Source organism: Macadamia integrifolia, chromosome 2 (assembly GCF_013358625.1).
Source record: "Macadamia integrifolia cultivar HAES 741 chromosome 2, SCU_Mint_v3, whole genome shotgun sequence".
Classification (NCBI taxonomy): Eukaryota; Viridiplantae; Streptophyta; class Magnoliopsida; order Proteales; family Proteaceae; genus Macadamia; species Macadamia integrifolia.
In genome coordinates, this window is record NC_056558.1 from 27,284,819 (window position 1) to 27,297,567 (window position 12,749).

Sequence of the window (12,749 nt, forward strand, 5' to 3'; positions counted from 1 at the left end):
GGGTTGATTGCCATTTCCCTGGTATTGCAACAATTCCTTGGGCAGTGGTTGTTGGCCTTCGAATTGTCACTGCTATCTAATTCCTGGGCAGCCAAGCCTTTACTTTGCTTCAAACTATAGAGAATATTATGTTGATCTGGTTGTTGCAATCATGCTTATCACTTATTAGGTCATGCTGAGCTTCATGATATATCAATGTTGTTACAACACTAATACAGATTCTTCACCAAACTAGGCTTGTTTTATTAGGAATAAGTCTAGGGTTGGGTTGTATATGTGTTGGGCCTTCAGTCCATGTGGTTTGGAGTGTAATAGACCACTTTTATGGGCCTAAAAGAGGGACTTTAAGGTTGTATACGGGATTACTAGCTAGTTTCCTTTTTAAGTTGGGTTTGATTTGAGTTGTATTTGTTTCCTTAGGAGTCAAGTTATTAGTTGATTAAAAAAAAAATTAATGGCTGCTGCTATTGTATTCTCCATGAAGAGTTGTCTTGTGTTTGATCAAGGCTGGTGGAATTGATGTTTGGTCCAATTGACTCTTTGCGGTGTGAAGCCCGAGAGGTCCTCTTCCTTAGCTTATCTTCTTCTTCCTCCCTCAAGTATCCAAGGTACTACAGACCTGTCCAAGCTCTACAGGTATTAGAATCAATCACTCTCAATTCTGTCCAGAATTCCTGTAGGTTTCGTAATCGATTCCCTTACACCTGAGACCTCCATAATTCTGATCTGTTGATTGCTGCCCTACTTTGGGTAATATTGGTTGTTCTTCTAATAAAAAAATCCTGCAGTTGAAGGCTTGGTTAGTCTACCTATCCTAGTCTTACATTAAACACAGCAACACTAAATGTTGGACCATAATTATAGATTGATTACAATTAGGCTTAAATGTATCTACTTGACACTCTCAGAGTTGTGTTTATAGAAATCTTAATTTTTCTCTTTTTTCAGGGGCCATCTGTGAATGGCGATAAGTTGTACGTTGCTGGTTGTGGCCAATGTTTTGGTTTATAATTTCATTGCAATTCTTTTGTTGTTTGTGTTGCAGTTGATGCTGAAAATGAGGGTTCAGCAATTGAACCAAAGGTTGGAAAGGAGATAATTGACTTCAAGGAAGTCAAAAGGGTAGATCACATTCTTGCAGCATTACAGCGCAAGGTAACATGAATTTTTCGTTTGATAGTGTCCATTGTGAATTAGAGTTATTCCAGAAAGTAATCATATAAAATATAAGAGATGTAGGGTAAACAACTTGGTCTGTTGTACTTTTAGGGTAGGCGAAACTATTAATTGTCTTATTGTTATTTTAGGGACATTACTTATAAGGGAATGGTGGCATTAACTTTTGCATTTAGGTTTTGGAGCTTATATTCTTGCTTCCAAAGTTTTTTTAGAGTATTTTGTTGTAGAAATAAAAGGAGGCATTCCTAACACAACTATATTATCATGCTTCTTATATGATAAATGCCCTATAATATAATTTACAGTCATCTCTATAACAATTTGAGCACAAAGGAAGGGCAAAAGAATATCTATAAACTAGCTAAAATGAAGGAAATGAAAAGTAGACGTCTTAACTATATTAGCTGCATTGAAAGTGAAGATGATAACATACTAATAAGTGATGAGGATACTAAAAAGAGATGAAAAAACTGTTTTTACTACTTATTAAATGAAAACGATACACACAATAGTGTTAAAGTTGTAATAACCATCAAGAAACCACAAGTCTTCGGTATATACAAAAAAATTAATGTGTCTAAAGTAAAAAAAAAAAATATTTAAAGAAGATGAAAATAAGTAAAGCAATGGGCCTAGATGGTATTCCAATAGAAGTGTGGAAAAACTTAAAAATTTGTGGAATAACTTGGCTAACTAAATTTTTTAATAAGATTTTGGGCACAAGAAAAATGTCAGATGAATGGAGAAGGATTGTGGTTTCAATTTATAAAATTAAGGGTGATTTACATTAACCTCCCCTAGCATTTGCCTATATTACATCCTTCCCCCTAAAAATCCGTTTATTACATTAAAACCCACCCAAACTAACACCTTGAGAGAGGTGTTAGTTTTTGAAATAGAAAAGACGATTTTACCTCTTCTTCTTATATGATAAAATGGATTGTCCTACTCAGAATCAATGTAGGAATAATACAACTAACACATCCTCTCCTTGAAATGAAGATAATCCCTTTTTCTCTGTAAGTTTTTGAGAACCTACTGTTATGATGGGATCTAAAAATGTTTCCTTATCAAGCCTACTTGCCTCACCACCACTGCTTGGCTGCCTTTGCCACCTTTTTGGCCTTCAGGAAATGGCTGCAGGACCATTTCATGCTGCACCACCTCCTTTTCTTCTCTTGCGTGGTGGAACCCCCATCTCTCTCTCTCTCTCTCTCTCTCTCTCTCCTTGCAACAATGAACAACAAAGCAGCCGTGGGAGAAAAATAGATGCAGAGAGGACATCAAGGACCGAGTGGAGGTGTCGATGGAGGAACGCAACAAGGGAGGGATGGAGGATGGATGTGGTCAGAGGTTGAACGATTGGGATGTTGGATGCTAGGCAAAGAATGATGGTAGTGGCGGGAGAGAGATAGATGCAGAGAGGGCCGGTTTGGATGTTAATGGCGGAGAGCAGCAAGGGAGAGATGGATGTGGTTAGAGGTTGAATGATTGGAGTGATGGAAGCTGGACGAAGGATGATGACAGAGCAAAACAGAGTTCAAAGAATAAATATGAAACAGAGGAAGAACATGGAGAACAATGTCGTTTGATTTCAAGTACAAATTCGGATTTTCTCCATCGACTTCTTGTGCAACTCTTGAAATTAAACTCTTATGTGTCAAGATCACAGCTTTATGCAACCCAGTTGTCGCCGAAGAGAATGGGAGTGCAACAGGGTCATCCGGATCAATCAAAACAGTCACTAAATCCTTCTCGTCTAATTTTGAGATTACCGATGGAGGAAATTTTCTGGTGGATCATCGACTGTGATCAACTTGAAATCTTCTCCGATTTTTTGGATTCGTCAATGGAATTGTTACCTAAAGGCCAAAAATGTGTACGTACTGCGTGCATCCAAGCGCTAGCCTTCACACTTAGACTTGGCTAAATCCCTACTTCTAAATCTCTCCAACTTAAAACATGAGAAGATTGTATTTATCTATTACATGCTATTTCCTTCATATGAAATGAAAGGAATTATTGTACTCTTCTCAATATTCCTCCAACCCCAAATGCCATTATGAGAAAACATTTTAAATTGGATTCTGATCTGAATATTTACAAATTTGGTTATCAGTGGGAATCTACTCTCCCCTCTGCAAGCATTCTATCAGTGCCTTCTCTGAATGTCCCTTACGGTGTTAGAAGAAGAAAAAGAAGATTGTTCTGTTAACAGTGTAAATCTCTGTTGGTCAGTGACGCTAATCAGATCCTCTAGCAAGGTTGGCCGGTCGTTAACCTGGGAACCGGTCTCGGAGCCCTTACGGTGTTAGAAGAAGAAGAAGAAGAGGAGGAGGAGGAGGGGTAAAATCGGCCTTTCTATTTCAGAACTAACATGTCTCTCACAATGTTAGTTTGAGTGGGTTTAAATGTAATAAATAGATTTTTAGGGGGGAGGATGTAATATAGGCAAACGCCAGGGGAGGTTGATGTAAAGCACCCTAAAATTAAAAGTGATAGTCAAAGTTGAATAATTATAGAGGAATAAAACTTATGTCATATGATGAAATTATGGGAGTGAGAAATTGAAATCTGCCTGAGACAAGAAGCTAATATTTTGGATAACTAATTTGGTTTTATGCGAGCAAGATCCACCACATAAGCTATTTATTTGCTTAGGAGACTAATAGAAAGATTTAGAGAATATAATAAGGATCTTTATGTGATCTTTGTAGACTTAGAAAAAAACTTATGATAGAGTCCTTAAAGAGTTAATTGGCAAGTATTAAAGAATAGAAATGTTTCAAGTAAATTTGTAGACATTATTAAAGATATGTATAATAGTGTATAATGATTTTCCAATTATAATTAGATTACATCAAGGATCTTGAACTTCATCGTTCCACCGCTAAGTTTCCCTAGATGAATTCGTTTTCCTTTAGATTCTCCTAGAACTTCTTTAGTTACATTTAATAATATAAGTAGCCATCTCATTCCACATTCTATTAGTGTTCCATCGAAATCCCACCTTCCTTGTTTTATTAATTTTTCAGTAAATATCTTCAAATTTTCTTATTTTAAGTTCCTCGATCTTATTCGACGGCAAATAATCTCACATTTCATACGGTCTAATATTTTAAAACATATTAAGCTCCCCTTGTATAACCTTACACTTTTTACATAATAACATATCGGTCCTTCAAGTTGGAAAGAAATCTATTGGGTTACTATTTTGGCCACTTTTGAAGGTTATTAAATGTCCTTTTCAAAGCATGTGTTTATTATTGATAAGCAACAACAAATTCTAAAACTGAAGTACCCTCCTCATTCCTTTCTCCAAAACCGTATCCTTCATGGATACTTCCATAACCTCTACTATCTCTTCCAAAATGTCCATTTAGACCTCCCTTATAGTAGTCTTTTCTCCTTGACTAGTTCCTTGAACTAAACTATCTATGGCACAATTTGATAACATTTCTGCTGTTTCTGTATCTAGAAACAACAGAACACAGAAACAGCAGAAACGGATTTTCACGTTTCCGGAAACAAGAACAGATTTTTTGGTGTTTGATAAACTTGTTTCTCGAAACGTTTTTTGCAGACATAATGCCACAAAAAAAACCCAATAGTATCATCGGATGCCCAACAGGGGGAGAGGGTTCGGTTGCCTCTTCTTAGGTTTAAATAGTTGAGAGTGAAATAACCTAAAGGGGGGGAATATGTTATCCTAGTGAAATTTAAACATTTTTTATTAATGGTTCCCAAATGTGATTGCAAATTAAAAAACTGCGGAATAGTAAAATAATCACAATCACACGACACCAAGGTTTATAGTGGTTCGACTCAATCCGAGTCTAGTCCACTCCCTACAAGTTCCACTTATAAGGTATTCCACTAGTTCTCCTTTTCAGTATAGTAGGTAGGGAAGAAAACCTTTACAGAATCTTGTTTAGGACAAGAGTATCCTTACAATCTCCTTCAAGGTAGAGAGGCACATTTTTACAATCCTGTTTAACGGTGGAGAGACACCTAACTCTTTTTAGGATAAGAGGATCCTTACACAATCCTAATTATAGTCTAGGAAAATGTAAAAGTAATAAAATAAACAAGTGGAATAAAATTGTCTGAGTTTTACCTCGTGCGGTGCATGCAAGAATGAATATGCAAATATATGTTTGAATGCACCTTTTATAGTCTCCCTTGAATATGGACTGATGATGGAGACTTTACTAAAGTTCTTGAGTTCTTGGAGAAGGTGTTTGACTTCAGTGAGTGAACTCAAGAATAGCAACTGTTGATCTTTACAAATGACTTTAATATGATGGCTAAGAGCTCTCTTAGTTGTTTTTTTATTAAAGTCATTGGTGGGGTATTTATATAGGGAGAGACTAGGCTTAATTAGGGTAATAAAATCACCCAATTTGGAAGGAGAATAATTTCTAACAGATAGAAATTTTCTCAACCGGCAGTTGCCACTTCCTAGTTCAGTTGTATGAAACTAGCCGTTAGACTCAAAATATAGCCGTTATATAGCCATTGGGAGTCTTTGAAGGTCAACCGGCAATTGTCGCTTCCAACCAGAAGTTTCCGGTTGCTCTTTGTGGGCTGATCAAGACACAGTCATGTGATTCGGAATTGATCTGGCTAGCCGGTTCAATTGCCGGTTAAATCTGGCAGTTTCCGGTTCCATCCGAAAGTTTCCGGATGGCTACTGTTTGCATTTTCTGATGGAAAAATCATCACAGAGGTAAAGCGGCAGTTTTCGGTTGATCTCTGTTTTGTGTTTTGACTGCCTGACAATCACACAAAAAGGTCAAAATACCTTGGGTTGATTTAAAACCATTTTCCATGATTAACATGCATGAGTGTAGTGCGTGTGGGAGTGTGTGAATTACAACTTAATTTAGAAGTTTCGAAATCTTCAATAATACTTCAAATTCTTCAATTTGATTTCTTCTAATCTTCAATGCCACTTGGAACTCTTCAATAATTCTTCAATTTGAGTTCTTCTAAATCTTTAATGCCACTTTGCGTCTTGAGCTTTAATGATGTGATTTACATTATGCTTCAACAATGTGATCCCTTATACGACACTTAGAGAGAGATAGTTGTTAGAATACTACTTGTTTGTTATCATTAAAATCTTTATGGAGAGGGATATTCCCAACAAAGAGATTTATCGGGCACAACAACCTCTTTTTTTTTCTCTCAAATTCGTTTCTAGAAACGACGAAACGGACTTGTTTCGTCAAAGTCATTTCTAGAATTGTAAATAGGCATAAATTTTGATTTATGTTTCTAGAAACGGGTGAAACAGAACAACTTTATCAAACACTTTTTAGGCTGTTTCTCCGTTTCTGAGAATAAGAAAATGCAGAAACGGCAAAAACGAAACGTTGTCAAATGGTGCCATGTTTTTCCAAAATTGTTTCTTAGCATTGTCATCCAATCCTATTTGGTGTGTAAACACAATTATATTGATTACCACTTTTTCTAACATAAGCTTAATGGATATTTATTCTATCGCCAATTTTTTTAACATCTACAGCATGATTTTTAAAATCTCTGTCACTACTACTATCCCTGCCCCACTTCTATTATTTATATCCCCAGTTTTCAAAGTTTATAGAGCTGATGCAGTACCGACCAGGATTTACACAAGGAGAACCAAGACCAAGGTCAACCCAAGTGGCTAACTGGGTCGACCCAGATCTGGTCCAAGTCAGCCCACGATTTGGGCTACTGATGGGGTTACTAATTAGTTATTTAGTTTCTATTTTGAAGTCCTAAATTAGTTTATAATTTCAAGTCATTGTTAATTTCTAATTTCTGTCAAGACTAGTTTCTATTTTCATTAGATTCCAATTTCCAATTTTTAGTAACTTCTTGTAATCAGTTTTTAGTAACTCTAAGTTGCTATTATTTGTAAACCCTCCCCATCATTATAAATAAAGAAGAGCTCTCTTTTATGAGCCACGATTTTGACAAAAACTATTTTTTTGTTGTTGCTGCTGCTGCTTTCTGTGCAAGAGAACTTCTGTGTGACTGATCACAGTGATGGGTTGGTGTTCGATCCAACGCCTCCTTGCGGTGTGAAGCCCAGGAGGATCTTCATTCTTCAAGTATTCTTTTCCTTTCCAAGCTTCCTCAGGTATCCTACTGCTGCTCATCAATCCAGGTATTTATATCTTAAATTTCTGCTGCCCAGAAAACTCTGCAAAACAGAGTATCCGCCCCTGCTGGAAGGACCTGATCTGGTCTTCCGATTGGGCCAGATTTTTGTTCGATTGTTCCTCCCTATTCCAGTGAGGTTCGATCCACATATTGGCTGATTCTGCTCAGCTATTGAAGAGATATTCAAAATCTCCTTTTTTTTTTGTCTTCTAGTGGACTGAAACTGCTATTTCCTGAAGCTGATATTTCTGTTAGTGTTGCTGCTGATTCCTGACTGCAGATTGTGTATTCTGTTATTCAAATCTGTTAATGGTCTTATTTTATCCCTGGTATAATTCTAAGGGCTGCTGCTATACTATTTGTTCTCTGTGTGACTGTTCCAGAGACCGATAGTAATTCTGGACTGTGTTTCAAGTCTGATTTTCTGCTACCTATTTGAGACTGGTTTGGTTGTTCTTTAGTCTAAAAGTTGTTGCATATTTGGGTCTAGTTGGGTGTCCAATCTAGTCCTACATTATTATAGTCATCTTATTCCTTGGCTTTTTTACCCTTCCATCTAGTCTTTTGTACAAGCTATTTCGATTCTTCTTCTTCTAATTATATCTATCAATTCTAAATTTTTCCCATTAAAGTTACTATGTTCCAAGATGCTAATCTAATCCTACGCTTTTGTGCTAGTTTCTTTACCTGCACTAATCCATGATACAAGAACCTTTACCCACTTGTCACCTAGTAACTTTAGCCAGGATGGCAGCTGGCGCTATAAGAACATTAGCCAAATCTATGACCAAAATTAACCTTAAGTAAAGGTTTATTTAGTTTTAAAGTCCATTTAAACAAGGGTAATTTACAGCGCCACCCCCTGGAGAATGCCAGTATTATAGGAACACCCCCTCTCTTTCACCAAATTAGACTCAAACCCCCTACTGTCAATCTCCGTTAAATGAAAAGTTGAAATGACTGTTATGCCCTATTTATTCACTAAAACTCAGGTTTTACCTCCGATATTCAGTATGAACACAGCGACAACGGCGGAAACCCATAGCTCTTCCCTGCAACGAATCACTGGATGTCACCACTTTCATCTCCTCCCGTGCCCACAATGGTAAGATCGCCTTCATTGACACTGCCACTGGTCGCTACCTCACCTTCCCCGAAGTCTAGCGTGCGGTTGATTCCGTCGCCTCCTGTCTGTTCGAGATGGGTGTTCAAAAGGGCAACATTGTTCTCCTCCTTGGAGCCAACTCGGAAACCGAGTCAGGGAACGAGTGAGACTATTGGATGTTTGAGGTTGCATCTTGTCTTCCACTAGACTCCGTTCACATATTGGGTTTTCCTTCCCTTCTCTCTGTAGTGGTTCTCCATGGCTTCTGTGAATCGTTGGTTGCGACCTGAGGTCTATCCTCTATTCGTTGTTGTTGGGGTTGCTGTCAGAATCTACGGGTTTCAGTTAGTCCGTAACATCTGGATCAATTCTGAAGTTAGGGTAAACAAACAGAATAAAGCTGTTGGAGTGTTAGATAACCATTCAGAAGGAGAAGTGTATGTGGAACATGGTTTGAGGAAGTTCGTTCGCACCAAAACCCCTCAAATGATGCCTTCGATTAACGACTTCTTCATCAGCCCAAAATGAGTCCAATGATTCCAATTAGTGAATAATTCTTGAGGTCTTCACTATTATCGTGGTATTGCTATTGTTATTTCCATTGTGTTGTGACAATGAGTGCAGCTTGTTTTGAGGTTGAACCTTGTCAATGTAAATGGATGGTTGTAATGAGTTGGTTTGATGTCCATCTATGTTTTCTTCTGAAGTAAAACCACAAGATGTTTGACCCAAGGAAAAAAAAAAAGACGACACGGCCACGCTACTGTACTCGTCTGCCACCATCGGTGCCAGCAAGGGCGTGGTTTCGTCGCACCAGAACCTGATCGCGATGGTTCAGACGGTCCTTAGCTATTACAGGCTGGAAGACGGAGTACAGTCAATATAGAATCTGGTCTTTTTTCTTACCGTTTGGAGGAGCATCGCCCATTAGAATTTTCAATTTTAAATTTTGAATTTGCATCACTAGGTGTAAACAAGAAAAATAAACTAGAATCTCGCTGAGAATAATAGTAGTCATCCGGTACTGCAACGCTTGAGAAACAGAGAGCAGCCAGACCATCTCCTTCCTCAAATGGTGGTGGGATTTCTCAAGGAAACCTTTCCAAAGGTGGGATCACATCGTCACCGCCGTGATCTCCGGTGCTCTGAACGATCGCCGGTGGTCCAAATGATTTGGGGTCAAGGTACAATAACTATCGATTTGGGGATGGGACTTATGGGTATTTTAGGTACTTCACATTTAGTAAGGGTATTTTGGTATTTAAAATAAAATATAGCAGCTGACATCAGCATGTAAGGTATATTCCTTAACAGTGACTGACAGTAGGGAATGTAAGTCTAATTTGGTGAAAGAGAGGGGGTGTTGCTATAATACTGGCATTCTCCAGGGGATGGCGCTGCAAATTGCCCTTTAAACAATTATAGAAAAATAAGTCCATCAAGAAAGGAAACAGAGCAGTTAATTTGACCAATGCACGATATTGGCAAATTTTGCTGGTTTGGCGTACATTCTTTCGATTAAGCATATAAGTATGGTAATAAAAGGGAGTAAGTAATATTTTAATGAGTTATGGGGCAAAATTAATGATCTTTCTATCTCCTGTTGTAAAATGACAAGTGAGAGATTTTTTTTTTTTTTTTTTTTTTAATTTATGTGAATAATATAATTAAAAACAGGGGAGAGTGATGATATTATTACTCTGTAGTTTTTTTTTTTTCCCCTGGTAGATGGAAGAATATTATTTGAAAGAAAGAAAGAATGTAAGAAGCAAGAAGCCTCATGCCAAAGGGAATGAAAATACTACAGGAAACTGTATAACTAAAGATAAACAAGACCTAGTCCATAGCACATGCTTACCCCTCACCAATCAATCAACCTGCTGTTGCGGGGGCACTCTTTGCCTTTGAAGGTAGTGGAACAACATCTATCCAGTATCACTGACTTGGTGTCTCAGATGATCATTGGTCTTGTTCTAGTTTTGTTCCGAAATAATCTGTTGTTTCTCTCCATCCAAATTTGGTACACAGTAGCACAGAAAGCCAATTTTCCAATGTCTCCATTGTTATCACTTCCGCCAAAAATTAGCTACCTAAGTATTGCTGCCTATAGGGAGGGAGGAAGACCACAAGGAGATAACATCCTTCCAAATCTGAAAAGAAATGCTGCAATAAATGAATAAGTGGATACTACTCTTTAGCCCCGGCCAATAGAAACAACAATTGGAATGGACCTGGATGTTCCGTTTAAGCTGCTGATCTGTAGTGGGAAGAGCATCCAAGTATTATTACTCGTAGTGGTTTCTCTTGTTACTGGCTGTACCAAGTTTTAGATCTCAACTGTGATTCAAGAGTCAATGATATAGCTGCTAGTACCCACATGGGATTGCCAAATTTGAGCTAGTAAATGAATTTGATCTATTATTCAAATTCTTTTAAATTGTTTTATGGAAGTTTACAATTAACATGTGTTCTAATATATTTTGTGCAGCTCCCACCAGCCCCACCACCACCTCCTTTCCCTGAAGGTTATGCTCCACCCGTGGCACCTGAAGCAGAGAAAGGCCCTGAAACACAGCAAGCAGCAGAAGCACAACCTCCTACTCTTGATCCCATTATTGACCAAGGTCCATCGAAAAGGATGAAACTTTAGGTACAGATTGATTTCCACCCCCAACCCAAAATGCGGATGGGAAAGGTTTACAGAGTAGGGTCAAGAAACTAAATGATATGATATAGGTCAATGGAGCCTTCACTTGAAAACTAACGTAGAAGATGTAGAGCCCTCACTGTAATTTCTATTAAACTCTTCTGTAAGGCCTTTCCTTTTCTTTTCTATCTAAATTAAATGGCCTTTGTTGTAGTGAGATATGTAAATTTTTATGAGATGAATCTGTTGACTTAAGAATAGTGACTACATAGAAAAGAAGTACATATCTTCTGCTTTTCAATATCTTTTTTGGGCATCCATTGGGGAGAAGTTATGGCCAGCTAATTGAAAGATCCAACTAGTTATTGATTTGATCATTAGGTGTAAAATAATCCAATGTATGGTCTCATTTTCTGTTCAGCAATTTTGGGCTATTTTTCTTATTTAAAAAAGGTTGTTAAGCCACCAATTAATTGATTCAATTGTTTATCATTGGTCCTACACGTTACTATGAAGAGTGAAACTGTTCAGTTCAATATATTTTAGTCTACTCTCTTAAATTGTTTGGATGAGTTAAAGTAGAGGGGTAGAATTCGTAAATTCATCTCTACATCTCCTTCCCCTCTCTCCATTTCCCTCTCTTCCCTTCCTATCTGTCTCTGTTTACTCTATCCCTTCCCCCTCCATCGCCCCGTCGCCCATCTGCATCTTCCCACTGGGAAGAAGCCATGGCTTGAGTCTCTTTAGCTGTCCAGGTGTTCTTGAGAAATTCATCCTTGTTCAAGGAGCCAGAATCCTCCCCAAGGCCACCCTTGCTGTTCTGAAACTTAACGATGATAGCAATCTTTTATGAACTCTCCTCTCACCTATTTCTTGAGGTCATGATGGAGCCTTTCCAACCGTAGGCAAAGGTGTTCCCACTTAGAACTCTGATAGCCAGAAACTCCAATATAACAATTCCCCATGTTCTCCGTCACCAACGTGGGATGCACGAGGTCCACTATAGATTCTAGTCAACCCAGAGGGTAGTAAGGATGCAAGACATGGAACTTCAAGATCATGGGGGGCGGGCAGTGGGCTCCGGAGTGGCGGGAAAGGGGCTTTGACGGAGAGAGAGAGAGAGGGGGGGAGGGGGACTCAAAAGTAGTTTTGGTGCAATTTCATGTATTTATGAAAGTACTACTCTACCCTCAATATATCGAATAATATAAACGAAAATGGGGGCAAAAGGATGGATAGTGAAACAATTGACTTCACTCTCCACCGTGTTAAAAAAGAAAACCATAAGGACCAAGTTTTCCTGAGGCCACGGTGAATGGGAATCAATTCATCAAGCCAATCAAAACTGTATAATAAGGGGGAAGATAGGAAAGAGTGGTGTGACATCAGGATCCTTCCATTGTTCAGCCACCTGTAAAAGAAAACTTTGTCAATATATATATATATATATATATTTCACCTACCTTCCTATACATTTGAGTCATTTGATTTTAAAGTTGAATATGACAAAGTATGAAAAGTGTGTATCATACCTTCTATCACCTTTGATGTTCATAGTGTGGTTCCTTGCTTTATAACTTAGAGTGAGACTTGAAGTGTAGTCTTCATTCTAGAATATGAACAAGATAAATTGACTTTTGGTATCCACTTAAAAGTGGATCC

General features: G+C 38.0%; 2 protein-coding genes across 4 annotated transcripts in view; both read left to right on the forward strand.

Annotated features, from left to right (window-relative positions):
• The window catches only part of LOC122062314 (mediator of RNA polymerase II transcription subunit 6), a 16,944-nt gene extending 5,556 nt beyond the window's left edge, over positions 1–11,388 (forward strand). The window contains exons 4-6 of one of the 3 annotated variants that reach the window (XM_042625915.1): positions 1,046–1,155; positions 7,194–7,312; positions 10,929–11,388. In XM_042625915.1, the coding sequence (XP_042481849.1) occupies positions 1,046–1,155; positions 7,194–7,312; positions 10,929–11,082 (383 nt within the window). In that variant the 3' untranslated portion in view covers positions 11,083–11,388. Of the gene's footprint in view, positions 1–1,045; positions 1,156–7,193; positions 7,313–8,347; positions 8,463–10,928 lie in introns of those variants that run through there. The other 2 variants (XM_042625916.1, XM_042625920.1) reach the window with 2 other exon arrangements.
• Positions 8,689–9,123, forward strand: LOC122062343. The gene has a single exon (XM_042625933.1). It carries the CDS (start codon positions 8,699–8,701, stop codon positions 8,966–8,968), a length of 270 nt encoding a protein of 89 aa, XP_042481867.1. The 5' UTR covers positions 8,689–8,698; the 3' UTR covers positions 8,969–9,123.
• Positions 11,389–12,749: the final 1,361 nt, after the last annotated feature.